This window comes from Galeopterus variegatus, unplaced genomic scaffold, assembly GCF_000696425.1.
Source record: "Galeopterus variegatus unplaced genomic scaffold, G_variegatus-3.0.2 Scaffold5530, whole genome shotgun sequence".
Taxonomy (NCBI): domain Eukaryota; kingdom Metazoa; phylum Chordata; class Mammalia; order Dermoptera; family Cynocephalidae; genus Galeopterus; species Galeopterus variegatus.
The window spans coordinates 79881-101472 of NW_007731641.1; the positions used below are offsets into that span (position 1 = coordinate 79881).

At 39.5% G+C, this 21592-nt stretch overlaps 1 protein-coding gene across 1 annotated transcript; it reads left to right on the plus strand.

Moving 5' to 3' along the window:
- The first annotated feature begins 17463 nt into the window (after window positions 1-17463).
- On the plus strand, window positions 17464-18093 carry SPRR3 (small proline-rich protein 3). Its single transcript, XM_008589572.1, has 2 exons — window positions 17464-17631; window positions 17749-18093. The coding sequence occupies exons 1-2, from the start codon at window positions 17464-17466 to the stop codon at window positions 18091-18093; spliced, it is 513 nt and encodes a 170-aa protein (XP_008587794.1).
- The last annotated feature ends 3499 nt before the right edge of the window (window positions 18094-21592 follow it).

Here is a 21592-nt window from a genome sequence, read left to right on the forward strand (position 1 = left end):
GATGCAGCAGATGAGAGGAATGTCTGCACTATGCTCTTTGAACCTGGATCTCTCCTGTCCTCTGGCAAGGCCTTGAACCTGATCCTTCCCCAACCTCATTCCACTCCTACACATCTAATGTAGCAGTACTCATAATCACAAACCACCGGCTCTTTCCTGGCTGTACCTGCAATACACTTGGAATGAGGTTTTCTGTATCTCTTAGAATACCAGGAACTCCTGAGGGCAGGGTAATATCTCTCCAATTCAACTGACAGTCTCCCCATTTGGAGACTGTCCATTTCTCTCACGAGTGAGGTAGTGATCATGGGAGCAGGAGGTATGACATCACAATTCACTTAACCTTCCTCAAGAGAAAAACAACAACATACATTATAGAATTATGTAGGTCCATTAAAATAGATACAAGTATTATTCTATTGTACTATGTAAATTACTGAATATGTTTCTATTTTATATGGTATATACTAGCATAAAAATTTTCATTTGGTTGCAACTAATATTGCTTAAGAAACAGAAAATTCCTTCGAAAACTGATAATCAAATAATTTCATAATCCTCTAGCTTACTTAACTTATTTCAGGTATTTTGGTTTTTTGATTTTTTACCAATTGTAAGTAATCATTGTGTCTAGCAAATAGATAAAAATTAAAATTAAAAATACTTATGCTTTGGTTATTATTATAGTAAAATAAATTATTCAATAAAAAAGCTCATGCTCACAGTGGCTTAGTAAAAAAAAAGCAGTTATTTGGGCACATATCATAATTGAATGTGAATTGGCAAGAAGGTTTAGGGACTCAGGCTCCTTGCTTTGTGTAGTTTTATCATTTTCTAGGATCTCTCTCTCCACTTCACATTTCCATGTGAACCTGGAAAAAGACTGGATAGGGAACAAGAAAACTTGTTCCTAGGGCCAGGGTGATCTTCATCACTTCTGAGCAAATTCCACTGGGTGCAATGCATTTCTATGGCCCCACATAACTACTGAGCCCGACAATGTGAAACATGCCTGTTCCTAAAGAAGGGAAGAAAACTCAGATATCAGTGATTCTTCAAAGCCTGCCACAGCTCACTTTTTTGATTATCAAATATATATTTGCTTCCTTTTTTCTCATACATGTAATATTCTTACCTCCTCCTGAAAAAAATCAGTACAAGGCATTAAATCCTTCTCATCCTCTTCCTCAATGGCTGGGATCTCTGAGTAATGTAGTCTTCTCCTTCAGGTGATCACAGACCACGTGTTCATGGACCAGAAAATTTTGACATAAAAAAAACACAAACTATTTCTTCCCCCATCATAAGTGCAACATGCCATAGTGGAACAGAGTTGAAAAACCTCAGTAAAAATTTCCATGGGGAGAGATGAAGACGGGGCATCACTGTCCACTGCAAATCTGAAATCCCACCTGACAAGTATTATGAAGCCCACTCTCCCCGATTCTCATTTCCAGAAGGCACACCCAGGTCTACTGTTCTCTGTGCCCTGTGTCTACAGCTTCTCCTGTGCTCATTAATCTCCATGGTTGTGCTTGTAAATGCTTACGGATTTAAGACAACCCATGGACAGGAAGTACATCTACAAAAAGTTGGAAATTTTTACTGAGGTTTTCCTGTGCTCCTCCACTCTTACATGTTGGGTAGGGGCTGTGGGTCAGGATAACTCATCTTTTTATATCATAATTTTATGGACCAGGAAGAGTTACATGAGGACCTGATTGAAAGAACTGTGAATCTTGAAGTGGCAAGAATAAAGCTCTTCCATGGGTATTATAGTGCATATTAATGCATAGCATTTCCCAAACTCCAGCATCTTTTTTAGCTAACTTTTGCACCTGTATCTCATATTTACTTTGCATTTTTCTTTTTCATGACTGATAACAACTGACTAAAAAATGGGACTGGCCTCAGGTAAAAATTACCATGAAACGATAGCATTGATATTCCAGTTATAAATTATTTTGATATACATGGGCAAAAATATTTATCACACTAGCAATTAAACATGTTATTATTTATCAACTAAGAAACTCTTACTGCATAAGAACTGATGTCTGCTAATAGAGAATTTTATGAATAAGTAGTTTTCCTATTCTCAAAAGACTTTCATATGTGATTTAATCCACCCTTATAAGGTAACTTTTCCTCTGTATGGCAGAAGTTTGCAAAAGTGGAAATATCTGAAGATTACAGTGATATTGGGGCACTTGAAGAGACATTCGTTGGTATATTTTACTTAGAGCTAATTGCTTCTGCAGGCTGAGTAGCTCAGAGTAGGGATCACGGGAGAAATACGATGGTACTTCAAAAAAATTCTATTCAGAAAAACAGAATTAGAAGATTTATGAATCTTTCCATAAACTTTCTGAAGATCCCTCCTATATCTCAATATTCCATATGCAAAGTGGCTGCCAAGGAACCCTTATCCTCTAGAGTAAAAGTAGAAGCCAGAATTCCTCTCCTTATCCCCTTGCCTTTCATCCCTTCCCCCATTCCTGTCTTTCCACTCTGGCCTCTGCACAGACTGTGCATGTGCCTGTCTTCAGGTTGTTGTATTACAAATTCTCTTTGCCTGGACATTTATTTCTCAAGATATCCCTATATCTCAAGACCCTCATCTCCTTCATTTCTCTGCTAAAATGTCAGCTTCTCAATGAGGTCTAACTTGACAGTACGTTTAAGTTGTAACCACCCAGCCCACCTATTCTCCTACTAGTAATTACTTGCACTACTTTCTTTTTCATAGCAGTAATATAGATGATACTTTTAAATTAAATGTATTATTTATATCCCCCCCACCTCCTACCACTGCCACCTGCATGTAAGCTCCATAAACACGGGGATCTTTGTTTCTCTTCATTCATGTATTCCAATGAGTGGCACATTGTGCATGTGCAGTACATTTTATGAATGAATAGATTAAAGAAAGAGCACCATTGACCTACAACTGGAGAATCCTTTAATTCTTTAATTGCCACTATCATTTAAACTGCCAGGTAAAAAAGGGCCTCCGAGCCTTGCTTCTGCATAACTACATGATTGCTGATTCTTTTAATACTTTCAGAGGTTTGCAGTGTTAGTTGGAAAATAACAGCCTAGTATTAGTTGTTCCACTTATCTATGAATTGGGCCGCCTGACCCTATAAATAGCTATTCTTCATAGCTTTTAATATTTGATTCTCAATCTGTATTAGAGAATCAGGTGAATCAGGTGAGTCACAATTCTTGTATTCATGTTTACTTTTTTTTTCAAGAAAATACATGACAAATGTCAGGGTACGAGATCTAGCAGTTCTCTTGGAACAGCATCTGCATCATTCTTTAGAGCTACTTTTAGTTCCATGGTACATAATGATGATAGTTTCTTCTGAGCACAGTTCAGAATTGGAACCCTGAGATTACTTATCACATTCAACCAACATTTGCTCTTTCACATACACACAAAAATAATTTCCTTTGAATGATGACACAACAATGGAGAGGAGCTTTGAAATGTAGAACAAATTGCTGAAAGAAAAAAAAAGCCAAATAGGAAGTTGGAAGTCATTCATTATCATAATCATTGATTTAGATGATCAAAGAATATCCTCAGAGAGTAAAGAACTTTCCAGCTCTTTATATAGGCATTAATTTCTCTTACCTCTACTAACACCTCCACTTATTTCCTTTAGACTTGCCTGAGTTCAAGTAAAAACAAGTGCAGTGCAGCCTTTTCTATTACCATGTGTAATTCTACCTGCGTGGTCCCTTTAGTGCTTAGAGGCATGGACCCAAAAGTGCCCAGGACCTTATACACCTCCACAGAGCTCACCTTGCCATGGTCAGGAATTATTTATTCTTTGTCTACCTATTCAGTGCCCAGTTCCCAAGAACCCAGCTCCCCAGTGTCCAACTGCACAGTGCTCACCTCAGCAGTGCCCACCTCCACAGCACCCACCTCCGCAGCACCAGACAACGTGTTCTCTTGGGAAGGTTTCTCCATCTGGCTAGCTGCAGTGCCCTCTCAAAGCAAAAGAGCCTCAAAAGCTTGTAGGTCTAAAACATAAAACACAACAAAAATAATTGTGTGTGGGGGGGGGGGAAGGAGTTCCATCATATTCTCTTCAAAGCCTGTTATATGATAAGAGGTGTCATCTTTATAGGTTACATCCATGATCTTCTTGAAAAGACTCAAGCAGGAATGACTTCTTTCCTGAATGTGTTATCATGCAACATTTCAGTAATCAGCTGAGAAAACATTATCCTTAACCATGCCACATTTTCCAGACTCCAGCACTGTCCTACACAACTTGACGTATAGACATGTTCTATGTCTGTGCCCTCTAATACAGTATCACCAGCTACAAGTGGCTATTGAACACTTGAGATGTGTTTAGTGTAATGAAGGCACTGAATGTTTAATTAAATTTAAGTTTAATTAAAATTAATTTACATTTTTGAATGTTTATTAATTTATTTAAAATGCCCATGTAAATTCATTGCAGGTTAACATAAATCAACTGTATTTTCCCAAACAGAAGAATTAATTTTAAGAATAGTACTGTTTTACAAGTATCTTTAACATCAGTGTTACTAGAAAATAGCTGGATTTTTATATCTTCTTCTGCATTCACTGTATTGTTTTGGTTGAGTACATGAAGAAAATTTGGCCTTACAAAGATGTAGTTGAAAAACTACAGGATTATTTTAATAGATTTTTTTATATAATTGTGGATACTCTTTAACAATATACCAAATCTCAGTAAGTAGTAGTTTCTTAAAGACTAGCTGCAACATGGGATTAAAAACCATGTTAACTAATTGTTTATATTGTTACATTGAAATCCATTCGTCAGAGAAGAAGAAACAAAATGGTCTTTATTTACAAAAAAAAAAAAAAAAAGAACATAATTTTCTACATAGAAAATGCCAAGGAATTTTTTAAAATCCTCGAACTCATAAGTAAGTTCAGCATATCACAAGATACAAAGTCAACACATAAAAGTCAATTACATATCGACATACGGACAATGAAGAAATGAAAATGAAATAAAAAATACAATACTATTTAAAATTGCTCTATATAAAATGAAATACTATAAATAAAAAACAAATGCAGGATTTGTATGATAAATATAAATTGAATGAGTAAAATAAACCAAAGGACACCCACATAATTGTAGAGACATACTGTATTTATCTGTTGGAGGGCTCAAAATAGTAAAGATGTCAGTACTTCCTAAACTGATCTATAAGTTTAACACAATTCTTACCAAAATCTCTGTAAGTCTTTTTGTATATACAGACAATCTTATTTTTAAATTTACACAGAAATTAAAATGTTCTAGAATAGCCAAAAATATTTATAAACAAGAATAGAGTAGGAAGATTCACTTTTTCCAGTGTTAAGGATTACTATATACCTACAGTAATCAAGACAGGACAAGACGCATCAATGGAACAGACTGTAAAACCCTAAAATCCACACAAATATGTCCAATTGTTTTATTTTTATTTATTTATTTACTTATTTATTTTGTGACCGGTAAGGGGATCGTAACCCTTGGCTTGGTGTCGTCTGCACCGCGCTCAGACAGTGAGCGCACCAGCCATCCCTATATAGGATCCGAACCGGCGGCGGGAGTGCCGCTGCGCTCCCAGCGCTGCACTCTCCCGAGTGAGCCACGGGGTCGGCCCCAATTACTTTTTTTTAAAGAGCAAAAGCAATACAATGAAAGAGAGAAAAATTTTTCAATAAATAAATGGTGCTGGGGCAATTGGATAGCCATAAGTAAACAAATTAACTTAAACTTCACACCGTATACAAAAATTAACTCAAAATGAATCATGAGCTTAACTGAAAAACATAAAACTATATTTTTCTAAAACAGGAAAAAATCTTTGGGACCTAGGACTAGGCAAAGAGTTCTTAGACTTGACACCAAAAGTCCAACCCCAAAATGGAAAAATTCATAAATTGAACCTAATCCATATGAAAAATTTTGCTCCATAAAGTCCCTATTAAGAGGACAGAATGACAAATTATAGACTGGAAGAAAATACTTTGAAATCACATATCTGACAAAGGACTTGTGTCTAGAATGCATAAAATTGTAGAGAGAGCAAGAATAAGATCTAGTGTTGTACAGCACTGTGGGAAGACTATGGTCAACAGCATAACTTCAAGTAGCTAATTGAGAGGCTGTGTTGGCCTGAGGGCAGGGAACGGAGTGCTCAGAAATCCTTTCCTCCTGACCCGCCTGACGCTGTCCCTTCCACCTATGCGGTGGGGGGTAGGGACGCTTCACAAGCAGCCATGCCAGCTTAGTGGATGGAATGAGGCACTCTGAAGTGATTCTTTTTTCCCAGTGGTGTAGCACTTTTCCCCTCTGCCGGTTCCCAGTGGCTTCTCGTGAACAGCGCTGCACCTGCTTTGCAGACTCTTAGGGCTCTTCGCTGTGCACTGCGCCATGCTGGCTTCGGGGAGCCACTGAGGTCTCTGAAGTGATCCTTCCTCCTGCCCCCGCTGTGGCTTTCCACACCTTTGCGGTCTCAGCGGGCCTCTCTCTTCCTCTTCCCTTGAATTCTGGTGGTTTCAGGATGGCGATTTTTGCTTTTTATCATTGCTCGTTGATTTCTTGTGGAAGGGAGCCATTCCTGGGATTGTCTCCACTTCCACACAGACTTTCAAAAAAGGCATTTACTAAAAGGCAGGGGAGGGGTTTTAATTTTTTTAAATATTTTATTTTTTATAATACATACATGTGGGGTACAACATTGATACATAATACAATCACATATTACTGTGATTGTTGTTTCTTTCTTTCTCTCTGTCTCTCTTTATTGTTCATTTGTTTATTTATGGATTTGGCTCCCAGTTATGAGTGAGAACATGCAGTATTTCTTTCTGTATCTGGCTTGTTTCACTTAGGATAATTTTCTTCAGGCTCATCCATGTTGTTGCAAGTGGTAGAATTTCATTCTTTTTTATGGGTGAGTAGTATTCCATTGTGTATATATGCCATAATTTCCTTATCCAATCATCCATTGATGGACATTTAGGTTAGTTCCATAAAATCATTATTATTCTCTCATCAAGGACTATCTTAAATAGAATTGTAGTTATTTTAACTGCAAGTGGGTGATAGTGAAAAATGCAATGACTTGTCCCTTCTAGAAAACTCAAGGAGGAAGATCAGACAGGATGAGTGATTCACACAAAGTATGAGGGTGTTTTTCACCTCTGGTGCACTGTGGTTCTGAGGTATAACACTTTTTTGAGGCTGCCTTGCCTATTTAAAGATATAAGCCCCTCTGCAAATATCATATTTCTGCATTAAAAAAAAGACAGATAACCAATTTTTAATATCTGTGAGGACAGGACATTCAAATGGATAATACATTGAGCTTTTTTCTTTTTGTAATTCGATCTTATTTCTCAAGTACTCAGTAGCCATTTTAGTCCTCCTTCCACCTAACCCTTCGCCTTAGTATGACAGCCCTGGCAAAATACCTTTATTGAGATAGTAATTTTTGAGGTTTTTAGGTCTTCCCCCATCTCAAGGATTTGTACATTACCTTTCCTCAGGGGCCAATGTGGCTGGGCCAAAAATAGGAATTTTCTTAATTTTGCAAATCTAGGCACATTGAGGTTGTGAACCTAGATCAATGGTTCTCAAAATGTAATATGCAGATTTTCAAGGGTCCTTGAGATTCTATCAGAGAGTCCATGATGTCCATACTGATAACAAAATAATTAGAAAGTTTGTCTTTTTACTTTGCTAATATTGCACTGATGGTCCTTTAGCAAGAACCAAGACAACAAACTGTACTAGGAACCAATGCAGGAAGTTAACTCATCTATGTCTGAATTACAATCCTACAGAGAAAGCAGTGCAGAAAGCCTTCAAGTGATTGGCACTTTGTCACTGCATGCTGTTTAATTTTCATTAACTTCTGAAACATGACATCCTGGTGGACACATCACCTGTGAAGGCTGTGCTTCTGTCATTGCGGGGCAGCAGTTTTCTGGTGAGCAGAATCCTGCTAGGTCATGGTGGCTGATTTAGCTAGGAACTGTAGAAAGAAGCTGATGGTGACAGAGGCAGTGATCTCCAAATCCCAGAGCATGCTCCTAGTACCCCAGAACCAATGCCTGGCTTGTTGGGATAGCCTCATACCTGGGGCATCTCTCCACACAACCCAGACCCAAAGACTACCAGTGCACTTTGTCCCCCCACCCCGCCCTGCGCCACCGTATCATGATGTTAACTTTGTTGCATTACATTCACCAGCCCAACTCCAGGGTTTAAAACCCCACAAAAATAAATCAGGAGCAGAATTGTGTATAGAGGAGAGTACATAAATATCCAACCACAGAGTCTACACCAGAGTTCCAATTGCTCAGCCATCCTAAGATTCTGTCTCACAATGCTGTTCTTCCCCAATCCAGATCACAAAAGCCTACATTTGCATTTAAATAGTCACATATGGCTAGTGGCTACTCTATTGGGTGACCCAATTCCAGAGTCTCCGAAGACAAGCCTTACAACAATTCCAAATTTCTCACACTGATCCATCAGATGATTCCTTTGACTTTGGCCTGGGCACTGATTTCTGTCACTGGGCAATTGTGTTACTCTTTCTGCAACTCAAATGGAGCATGTGTTTCATAACATGCCCTTGCCTGGATTCCAATAAAAAATGGCCTAAGACAAAGTCTTAAGTACAGCTAGTTTCTTTGGGAATATAATGACAGGGAGCAGGAGTATGGGATAAAGGGTGAGTGAAACTAGGCAAAAGGAAAAATTAATACATTACAAAGATGTCAACAAGTAGGCAACCATCAAGGGCAACCAGAACTTGATCCCTAGGATCATCTGAGAGGACAGAAAAACTGCATCACAGAAGGGTTTTTTTCTGGGAGTGAAAGAGGGAAGCATTATCTCTCAACTCATGTCCTCCATTTGTGAAGTATGGCCACTAGGCATTAACTATGCTGAACTTCAAGCTTGCATGTCTGTGGGTGCATTACAGCTTCCCACACACACCTCACACTGTGGCATCAGAGAGTCCCGGGTCAGAAAAAGAGAGACGGGCTCTCTTGCTTCCTCTCACCACGTGATCTGCTTTTACCTGCCAGCTGCCTGCCTCCATGAGTAGAAGCAGCCTGAGGCCCGCACCAGATGCAGCTGTCCCAGAATCATGAGTAACTGAAGGTTAAAACCAGAATTCCTGAGTATGAAGTATGATATGCTTTTTTATCAGTGTTCTGTAAGATCCAAGGCAGCAGCGCCAAACTGGCAGCCCCTATACCTGGGAAGTTTTCTGCTATTATTTCATTGAATATGTTTTCAATGCTGTTTCTTTTTTCCTCCCCTTCTGGAATATGCATGATTCTGATATCTGAGTGCTTAGGTTTTGTCTGTTATCTCTCTTAGATTTTCTTCAATTTTTTTAAAATTCTTTTTTCTTTTCTTTCTTTCTTTCTTTTTTCTTTTTTTTTGTCTGCCTGTGTTATTTCAAACATGCTGTCTTTATTTCAAACACACTGTCTTCAAGGTCAGAAATTCTCTCTTTTGCTTGTTCTAGCCTGCTGGTTAAACTCTCTGTTGTGTTTTTTATTCTGTTGAATGAAATAATAGCAGAAAACTTCCCAGGTATAGGGAAAGACACAGTGTTGAATGAAATAATAGCAGAAAACTTCCCAGGTATAGGGAAAGACACAGGTCTTCAGATTCAGGAGTCTCAAAGATCTCCAACCACATTCAACCCAAAAAGTTTCTTTCCAAAATATGTCATAGTCAAATAGGCAATACTCAAAGAAAAAGAGAGAATCTTAAAAGCTGCAAGAGAGAAGCATCAAGTCACCTATAAGGGAGCCCCTATCAGGCTAACATCAGACTTTTCATCAGAAACCCTAAAAGCCAGAAGAAAATGGGATGATATATTCAAAATACAAAAAGACCAAAATTGCCAGCCAAGAATACTTTACCCAGCAAAGACAAAAATTGCCAGTGTTCACTACCACATGACCAGCCTTACAAGAAATTCTCAATGGAGTACTGGGTATGGCACCTGAAAAACAACCATCACTACCATGAATACTCAAAACATACCAGTAAAACCAAAATGCTAACAATAAAGAGAAAAAATGTATATCTACCATCCCAAGAAACCAACAAACACAGAAGACAAATAGTAAATCAGAAAGAAAGGAACAGAAGATATTTAAAACATCCAAACAAAAAATCAATAAAATGCCAAGAGTACATCAACACCTTCCAATAATAACTCTTAATGTAAAAGGATTAAATTCCCCACTCAAAAGACACAGACTGACTGATTACATTAAAATGATGGACCCAACAATATGCTTCCTTCAAGAGACTCACCTTACATGTAAAGACACACATAGACTAAGAGTAAAAGGATGGAAAAAGATATACTATGCAAACAGAAACAAAAAATGAGCTAGAGTAGCTATTCTTATAACAGAGAAGATAGGCTTTAAAATAAAAACCATAAAAAGAGATAAAGAAGGCCACTATATAATGATAAAAGGATTTGTCCAACAAGAAGATGTAACAATCATAAATACATATTCACCCAACATTGGAGCAACCAGATTTATAAAGCAATTTAGGCCTAATTTATTATACCTAAAGAAAGAGATAGACACTAATACCTTAATAGTGGGGACCTGAACACCCCCCTCTCAATATTGCACAGGCAAAGAATCAACAGAGAAACACAAGATCTAAACAACACTTTAGACAAACTGGACTTGGCAGATATCTACAGAACATTCCATCCAACAACATCAGAATATTCTTCTCATCAGCACATGGAACATTCTCCAGGATAGACCACATGTTAGGTCATAAGTCAAGTCTCAACAAATTCAAAAAATTTGGAATTATTTCATATATTTTTTCAGACCACAATGGAATAAAATTAGAAATCAATAACAAATGAAACTCTGGAAACTATATGAACACATGGAAATTAGACAACATTTTACTTAATGACATATGGGTCCAAGAAGAAATTAAACAGGAAATCAAAAAACCTATTGAAGCTAATGAAAATAACAACACATCATACCAAAACCTATGGGATACTGCAAGATAATGACACATCATACCAAAACCTGTGAGATAGTAAGGGGGAAATTTATTGCATTAAATGCTTACTTTAGAAGAATGGAAAGATGGCAAGTGAACAACCTAACACTTCACCTTAAAGTACTAGAAAAACAGGAACAATCCAAACCCAAAGTTAGTAGATGGAAAGAAATAAATAAGATCAGAGCAGAACTAAATGAAATAGAAAACCAAAAGATCAACGAAACAAAAAGTTGGGTTTTTGAAAAGATAGATACAATTGACAAATACTAACTACAAAAAGAAGAGAGAAGATACAAACCACAAAAATTAGAAATGAAAAAGGTGGTATTACAACTGATACCTCAGAAATACAAGGAATCATTTGAGATTGCTATAAACAACTATACGCCAACAAATTTGAAAATCTGGAGGAAATGGATAAATTTCTGGACACACACAAGCTCCCAAAACTGAGCCAAGATGACAAAGAAAATCTGAACAGACCAATAGCAATCAAAGAGATTGAAGCTGTTATCAGAAGGCTCCTAACAAGGAAAAGCCCAGGACTAGTGGGTTCACTGCAGAGTCCTACAAAACTTTCAAAGAGGAATTGATACCAATTCTCTACAAACTATTGCAAAAAATTGAAACAGAGGTCATTCTCCCAAACTCATTCTATGAGGCAAACATCACCCTGATACCAAAACCAGACAAAGATACAACAACAACAACAAAAAACTACAGGCTAATATCCTTGATGAATACAGATGCAAAAATCCTCAGTAAAATACTAGCTAACAGAATACAGCAACACATATACAAAATTGTCCACCATGATCAAGTGGAATTCATCCCAGGGATGCAAGGTTGGTTCAACATAGGCAAACCAATAAATGTGATGCACCACATCAGTAAAATCAAAGACAAAAACCATATGATCATCTCTATAGATGCTGAAAAAGCATTTAACAAATTCAGCATTCATTCATGATAAAGACTCGATAAACTGGGTATAGAAGGAAAGAATCTTAACACAATTAAAGCCATATATGACAAACCCACTGCCAATATCATCCTGAATGGGGAAAAGCTGAAAGCTTTTCCCTTAAGAACAGGAACAAGACAAGGATGCCCACTCTCACCACTTCTATTCAATATAGTGTTGGAAGTACTAGGCAGAGCAATCCGGGAAGAGAAGGAAATAAAGCGCATCCAGATTGGAAAAGATGAAGTCAAACTGTCCCTGTTTGCAGATGACATGATCCCATATATAGAACAGCCTAAAGCCTCTACAAAAAAAACTGTTAGAATTGATAAATGATTTCAGCAAAGTTGCAGGATACAAAATTAACACAAAATAATCAGTAGCATTTCTATACTCCAGCAATGAACTAGCAGAAAAAGAAATCAAGAAAGCTAGCCCATTTAAAATAGTCACCAGAAAAATAAAATACCTAGGAATAAAGATAACCAAGGATTTGAAAAATCTCTACAATGAGAACTACAAACCACTATCAAGAGAAATTAAAGAGGACACAAGAAGATGGAAAGATATTGCATGCTCTTTGATCGGAAGAATTAACATTATGAAAATGTCCATACTACCAAAAGTGATCTACAGATTCAATGCAATCCCCATCAAAATTCCAATGACATTTTCCTCAGAAATGGAAAAAACAATCCTAACATTCATATGGAATAACAAAAGACCATGAATAGTGAAAGCAATTCTGAGCAAAGAAAAAAGTAAAGCTGCAGGCATAACACTACCTGATTTTAAACTATACTATAAAGCTATAGTAACCAAAACATCATGGCACTGGCATAAAAATAGACACACAGACCAATGGAAAAGAATAGAGAATCCAGACAGCAGAAGTCAACCCATACACCTACAGTCATTTGATCTTTGGCAAAGGCACCAAGACTACACATTGAGGAAAAGACTCCCTCTTCAGAAAATGCTGCTCAGAAAACTGGATATTCATATTTAGGCAAATGAAATTAGTCTTGTACCTCTCACTGTATACCAAAGTCAATTCAAAATGGATTAAAGAATTAAATATACATCCTGAAACAATAAAATTCCTTAAAGAAAACATAGGGGAAACACTCCAGGAAGTAGGATTGGATACAGACTTCATGAATATCACCCCCAAAGTACAGGCAACCAAAGGAAAAATAAAGAAATTGGATTATATCAAACTAAAAAGCTTCTGCACAGCAGAAGAAACAATTAACAGAGCAAAAAGAAAACCAACAGAGTGGGAGAAAATATTTGCAAAATATATATCTGACAGAGGATTAATATCCAGAATATACAAGGACTCATACAACTTAACAGTGAAAAAACAAGTAACCCAATTAAAAATGGGCAAAGGAGCTGAATAGTCATTTCTCAATGGAAGATACATGAATGGCCAACAGACACATGAAAAAATGCTCAAATCACTCAGCATTTGGAAACGCAAATCAAAACCACTTTTAGATACCATCTCACTCCACTTTAGTTACCATCTCACTCTTTTGGTTAACATCCAAAAGACAGAATGATCAATGCTGGCGAGATTGAGGAGATAAAGGAACCTACCTATACTGTTTGTGGGACTGCAAAATTGTGCAGCCTTTATGGAAAATGGCATGGAGTTCCTCAAAGAATTACAGATAGATCTACCATATGACCCAGCTATTCCACTGCTGGGTATATACCCAGAGGAATGTAAATCATCATGTCAAAGGAATACCTGTACTCCCTTGTTTTATTGCAGCACTATTTACAATAGCCACGAGTTGGAACCAGCCCAAATGCCCATCATCAGATGAGTGGATAAGGAAATGTGGTGTATCTACACAATGGAATACTACTCTTCAATACAAAAAGAAAAATGAAATACTGCCATTCACAGCAACATGGATGGACTTAGAGAAAATTATATTAATTGAAATAAGCCAGGCACAGAAAGAGAAATGCCACATGTTCTCACTTATTTGTGGGAGCTAAAAATAAATAAATAAATAAACATACAAACAAATAAATGGGGTTGGGGGGGAAGAAGACACAGCAATCACAATTCCTTGAACTTGAACTTGTTAAGACAAGTGAACAGATATGATGTTGATGGGGGAGGGGGAGAGGGAGGGAGGAAGGAGGAATTGGTAAAATCAACTACATTGTATATTGATCAAGTAAAATAAAAATTTAAAAAAAGAGAAAAAGATAGGCAGAGTCCCAGACAATGTGTGGGAATGAAACACATGGTCATGACAGGCAAAAGAACAAGATCCAGAATATTTAGAAAGTGCCTGAGAGGTACCCAGTACCATACACAAATAGGTCCCCAAAGTCCCAGGATAATGAACTTGGAAGAGTAGCAGTCCCCTGCCACTGGAGAAGGGAGCCAGTGGGAAAGACCAGAGTTCCTAGGGAGGTGGGACTGACCATTAGAAGCCACTCAGTTCACCCTCTCTGACACTGAGGCCAGATTCAACAGCACACCAAACACTGTCAATGAAGAAACGGGGCTTCTCTGAAGGGCAGAAAAGCCTTGACACTCAGCCACTGGGTTTGCTTGGCCAAACAAACAGGAAAAGCAGGGTTGGGGTAAAATTAGACGTTCAAGAAGGTGAGGCCAGGGAAGGGCAGGAGAGAGCCCATCCAGGGAAGAAACACAGGAAATGAGAAAGGAATCTCTTCTAGAACCAAGATCCAGAATCGAGGGAGACCATAAGACAGATCCAGACTCATACAGAGGAGGAGGAAGCAGGTTCCTCTAGAAATAAGAATCCCACGTGGAGCAGCAGGGTCTGGACAGAGCTCCCTGTGGCAGGGGCTTCTAGGAGAGGGTTTTGGTGAGAAGAGAAACCTGAACCCAACAATAAAAGAGAGCTAATGTGATACCGGCTAATGTGATACCAGAGACTAGAGCATAGGCGTGGCAGTGGCCCTGAAACCACCCGGAGGGAGGAGGCTGGTCAAAGGCTAGCAGAGAGGGGAGGAGATGGGTAGGGAAGGCAGCGGGAGTGTCCGCTCCTGATGAACCCTCACCCTCTTCTCAGCTCCCCCCACGAGGCTTCTCACAGACAGTGAATCACGTTCAAGAAAGAGCTCTATGGTTCTCAAAGCAGTTTCTCTACATCTCTCTAAAGTACTTTTCTTTCTCTTAATTTGTCTTCTCTTCTCCTTTTCTCTCCCTTCCTCCTCCTCCTTTTCTTTCTCTCTGTTTCTGTTATTTCTTCCTCCTTCATTCCTTCCTTTCTGAATTCCTCCCTTCCATGAACTTACAGATCTAATCACAAAACCAATAACTTCCCACTGACTGAGCACCCACAATAACCAGGCAGTGTGTGCAGATAAAGTACAACTGCCAGCTTTGGGGAACAGGTGGAAGGAGCTGCTGGTTGATCTGTGCCCGGGGTATCAGGTTCATGGAAGGTAAGAGTGGTGGAGCAATGGGAAGGGAGGAGCTATCCACACACCTGAGTTTCAGGGATATCTGGATTTTTCAAGGGCCACACCCAGTAAGAGATTGTGTATCGAGGGCAACTCTGGGTTAGTGACCTCAGGTTCATCCCATTGTAATCAGAGGAATGGACTGCTGTATGAACTCAGGGAATTCAAGCTCCCTTGTTCCTGTGTCACCCCCAAAGAAGACAAAACACCATGGGAGGCAGGGTCTTCTGGGCTGCACAGTCATGTCAGACAGATCTCACCAGTCCTGACTATTCATCCCCAATGATATCTCCTAACCCTGGTCAATACAGCATCTTAAGCCTCCCTCCAGGGTGAAGATAACTCATTTCCAAAGCAAGCATTTTATCCTTTCATTCCTCTTCCCAGGCCTGAGTCCACTGAGAGACTGAAAAAGAAATGATTCACTTAATCTGCACTATCCTTGTGGCCTCCCAGAAGAACCAGAAATGCCTATTGCTATCTACACATCCACCTCAAATACTAACACGTCCAATACCACCAATCTGGACTAAACATTAGGGCCTTGGCCAAGAGACATGGTTGCTTCTGGTCCCAGCAGGCCAGAACTTCCTCCTGATTTAATCCATTACCACCCGAGAAGTGTGCTGCCCACAGCAACCACACCACAAAGGTGGACAGTGGGGTTGGGCCCAGGTGACTTCATTGTCAGACAATAAGTGCCAAAAAATGTTAAGCCAGAGATTTTCATCACAAAAGTTGTAATGTAGCTGGAATGAAGGTAGAGCAGCCCCAAATAATTCCACTTCCTTAAGGCTGGGCTCATTTTCTGTATAAAATTCCAGGTGGCCATACACTTCTCACCAGACTCCGAGGCCAGAAAGCTTAAACTTCTCTGCAAACCGGGTGAGTCTCCCCACTTGAAATTTCTTAATATTCTTCCATCCCTTTTCTTTATATTGATTGGGATCTCTTTGCCGCACTAAAGACATATTTATTTTAAATGCAATGGCAACTTTTGTTTAAGGTGACTATAAATCTTTTGACTTTCCACTCCGATTACAGCTGCGGAACTTGGGGTCAGAAAGAGGGAGTGATTTCTGCAAAGATTTGTTAACAGGAGCATATGCCCATCCAAGGGCACTTTTAGTGACGTTTTCATTCTCCCTCTAATATTTATAGAGAATTTGAAATCTAGAAGATACTGCACTAGCAATTTAGAAGTTCAAAAGATAAGTTTTCTTTTACTCCATGAAAGTATGCTCATAATTTGTGAACATACAGCATGGAAAGTGATTAGTAGAAAAAGGAAGCAGATAACATGCTGTGGCAAAATGAGGAGGTGACTGAACTCTAGCAGAAAGCATCGAGGAGAACAATGACACATGAGCTTGTGAGGACAAGCAGGGATGGAGTGGAAAGTCTTCTAGAAGCATCAGCAGGAGGAGGATGTGAACAAAGACTCAGAGGTGGATTATGGGGGCCACCGGGGGAGGTTGATATAGAGCTCCTTTGAAAGCTAAGGCATGTCAGTAAGGTGGTCTTGAGTGGGTAGACTTCGGAATATTGACTCTATCACCTTCCCAAATTGTTGCAAATCTGGGACCTTACATCAGTCTGAGGAAGCTGCTGTTGTGTTCTTCACCTTGTATGTTTGCATTGTGTGCAGGTTTTTAGATGAGCCAGGAAGAAAAGAAGCGTAGAGAAGGGCTCCACTCACATGGCACAGAACAAATCGACTTCTACCATCTCCCCTTGAAAGTGTGCAGGGATAATCAAAGTGTCCAATAATCTCAAATTCTGGGAAAAAGAAAGAAAGAAAAGCGAGGCTCTTATTTCTGAAGAGGCATGAAATGAGGGATATTTGTCATGAAACTGGGCTTCTTTGTTTGTCTAAACCACTGAGTCAGCTTCTCTGTCTCTAGGTCCAGCATCCTTTGAAGCATGAGTTCCTACCAGCAGAAGCAGCCCTTCACTCCACCCCCGCAGCTTCAGCAGCAGCAGGTGAAGCAACCCAGCCAGCCTCCACCTCAGGAACCATTTGTTCCTGTAACCAAGGAGACATGCCATTCCCAGGATCCACAACCTGGAAACACCAAGATTCCAGAGCCAGTCTATTCCACGGTGCCTGAGTCAGGCTACACTGCAGTCCCTGAGCCAGGCTACTTCAAGGTCCCTGAGTCAGGCCACACCAAGGTCCCTGAGCCAGGCTACACCAAGGTCCCTGAGTCAGGCCACACCAAGGTCCCTGAGCCAGGCTACACCAAGGTCCCTGAGTCAGGCTACCCCAAGGTCCCTGAGTCAGGCTGCACCAAGGTCCCTGAGTCAGGCTGCACCAACGTCCCTGAGCCGGGCTATACCAAAGTTCCAGAGTCATCCTACACCAACGTGCCTGAGTCAGGCTACATCAAGTTGCCTGAGTCAGGCTACCCCAAGGTCCCTGAGCCGGGCTGCACCAAAGTCCCTGAGCCGGGCTATACCAACATTCCAGAGACAGGCTACACCAAGGTACCAGAGCCATTCCCCTCAACAGTCACTCCAGGCTCACCTCAGCAGAAGACCAAGCAGAAGTAGTATGGCCTACAGCCATGCCCTTGAGAAGCCGACCACGGATGCTGAATACCCTCGTCTCATCTGCTTCTGTGTCTTAATTGTTTGCAGATCTTGTAATTAGTATGTTGTCACCCTGAGTCATAGTCTCTCTCTTATTTGTATCCTAAAATTATGTACTGTGAAGCTTTCCCTTATGCATACTCTGAAAAGTCCCTGATCCTCTGAATTAAACAGAAGGTCTTAGTGACTTTGCTGGTCTTCAGTTGCTTTAGGTTCATTTGAAGAGGGATTCCGGATGGGAGGAAATGTGCATCTTTCCTGTTCTGCCTCCATTAAATCACTTTTAGCTCAACTCTTGGCTGTGTGTGTTATTGGCTGAAACTTCCCCCTTTGCTGTCCCATGGTGAGCCAGGACTCACAGACAGAGAGGAGTTGGGGTAGATGTCACCTATCTAATCCTGGCACTGTGTGTTTCTCTGAGGGTGCAAATGTACACTTAGGGGCCATTCCTGGAATGGCAATGGATATTGTGAAATTGTATCCAGAGGCTGTGACTTTGGGCAGCCACATCTGGAGCAAGGGTCTCCTCTTGCACTGGATTGAGTCATGCCTGAGTTCCATGGTGCCTGCTCCAAGCCTCCCCTGAACCTGAATATCCTCTCTACAGGTCTTCTGTCTATTCTAAGAAAACCTTACTACTGTATTTCAACTTGATAGCCTGTTTTTCTTCATTTTTTTACCTTCCACATACCCCAATACATGCATACGCGCCCGATACACACACTCACAAAGGGGCACTTTGATTGGAAATAGCCACATACTCACATAATCACCCACACAAGCTCCACCTAATTAGTTCAGGCAATGTTATCTTTTGTTGAGTAGCTACTGTGTGCAGAGAGGCCTAAAACTGTACCAAGAAGAAAGAGAAGAGGACATACAGTGCACACTGCTTCCCTTTGCAGAATTTGCAGCCTTCTCTGGGAGATATGATATTCACACCCTTCTCATACAAACACGTACACAACCACACACCCACACGCAGACGCTTCCAGTAGTGTCTCTCACAAAGTAACCCTCAGAAACCTATCTATCGAGTGGTTTAAAAAAGAGGTGAATTTTAAGCAAGGATTGAAAGGGATTGAGAGGAAAAGGAGTAATTAACCAAGTTTAGGTAAATAATCAGCAACAAATTTGGTGAAGAGCAGGTTGTTAAGCTATGAAATGTCTGGGATGAAAGGAGAATTAAAGAGCACTTAGTACACAGTTCCTGCAAGATGAGGAAACTGATATTCAGAAAATAGGACAAAATTAATTAAGATTAATCAGAAATTGTTTTTGAATCACACCTGAGCCCAGTTTTCCAGATTCCCAGTCCTCTGTTCATATTTTTCCAGTAGCCTGGTCTTCTTGATTTCAGGATGGCAAGAAGGTTTGCAGTCTCTGTCGAGTGGGTCTGGAATATTAGGGAGCCGTTTCCAGACTGAAAGCCCATATAAAATTTCAGAGGGACTACTGCAGTTATTGGGGAGTGAATCCTATTTCCTACCAAGGTAGGTGGTCCATAACATTAAGCAGGTATGAAGCAGGTGACAGGTAGCCCCTGCGTGATGCACAAGCACTCTAGATAGCATTGGCAACAACTCAGAGACACTTGGAAGCTGTAGACAGAAATTGTCCAACAAGGTGATCAGTAGTTATCAAACTGGCAGGAAAGAATGAAGTCACGTGGGTCTGTTAGGTATGTTCATGTTGAGGTAGCTTCACATGACTGCTCATTTCAATGACAGGAGAGTCTAGAGATGACTTGCAGGCCTAATCACAATTAAATAGGCTGATTCAGAATGGGGAAATGGGCTCTACAATAAACAGCTAGTATGAATGTAAGTAATTTGAACATTTTATTTTTATTTTTATTTTAAAGATAATTTATTACACATATTTGTGGGTACAAAATTGACTTTCAGTACTTGTGTACATGTGATGGTCAGATCAAGATAATTAGCTTAGTCGTCATTACAATGCATAATCATTCTTTGTGTCTGTTAACCAATTTCTCACTAACCCCCCTTCTTTTTTCCCTTCGCTCCCCTTTCCCACCTCTAGTAACTACAGTTATTTTCTTTTCTTCTAAAAGTGCAGCGCATTATTGTGATTGTTGTTTCTTTCTCTCTCTCTTTACTGTTTATTTGTTTATTTATGGATTCAGCTCCAACTTATGAGTGAGGACATGCAGTATTTCTCTTTCTGCACCTGGATTGTCTCACTTAGCGTTATTTTCTCCAGACTCATCCACAATGTTGCGGATGGCAGAATTTCATTCTTTTTTATGGTTGCTATTTTGGCTATTGTACACAGAGCTGTGATAAACATAGATGTACAGGTATCCCTTCGACCTGATGATTTCCAATTCTTTAGATATATATACCCAGTAGTGGGATTGCTGGATCATATGGCATCTCTATCTGTAGTTGTTTGAGGAACCTCCGTGCTGTTCTCAGTAATGGTTGTGCTAATTACAGTCCCACCAGCAGCCCAGAAGAGTTCCCCTTTCTCTACATCCTTGCCAGCATTTGTTATTCTCTGTCTTTTTACAATAGCCAGTCTAACTGGGGTGAGATGATACCTCAAAGTGGTCCTGATTTGCATTTCCCTGATGGTTAGTGATGTTGAGCATTTTTGCATATACCTGTTGGTCATCTGTATGTACTCCCTAGTAATTTGAACATTTTAAAAGGGAGTTTGGCAAGGGAGGATAAAAAAGTTTAAAGATTTGTCTGACTCTTGAGCCATAAATTCTATTTAAGAATTTATTTTTATGAGTTATTCATGAATGTACACAAATATTTTATACATCAGGATATTCGTTTCAGCATTGTATCTAATAGCAAAAAGTTGGTAACCGAAATGCCTATCAGTGGATAATGAGATCCATAATTGGCAGGATGTCCCTGTATTGGAATTATACAGCAACAGGTTATAATTAATAAAAAAGCAGTCCCCAAATGATATAAACAAAGAAAAGCATCTTGTTCACAATATATGCATGTGTATGGGTTTATAGAAAAAAAAATCCTCACACTAAATACAGCAAAATAAAACTGTGGTTATTACTGGTTGATTATATGATAGTGCTCACATTCTTTTTTGAATAGCTTATGTTATTCCACCTTATACATTACATAAGGTTATTTTATTTTAAAAACATGTATCATAATATTAAAAAATACAGAAGTCATCAAAGATGTTGCTGAGCTACAGGAAAAATGTGCGTATTGCCCACACAGAACATTCATAAGGCTCTGAACGGATTCCGGATGAACAGTCCAACGATAAGGTCTTTCTTCCTTAATGGAGCAGCCCACAGTGTCTCTGCTCCCCACACATCCCCATCCCAGTGCTCAATCTTTTGTTAGGGACCCTGGGATACTCCAGCACCCCACTCACACTGATAGGCCAAGGGCTTCAAATCTTGGCAGCTAACCTTTTTTTTTTTTTTTTTTTTTTTTTTTTTTTTTTT

Bases quoted from the DNA above. Each gene is read 5' to 3' on its own strand.
- SPRR3 (XM_008589572.1), top strand. From the start codon at position 17,464: ATGAGTTCCTACCAGCAGAAGCAGCCCTTCACTCCACCCCCGCAGCTT. The intron at 17,632-17,748 runs GTCTATTCCACG...AAGGTCCCTGAG, and splicing joins ACACCAAGATTCCAGAGCCA to TCAGGCCACACCAAGGTCCC.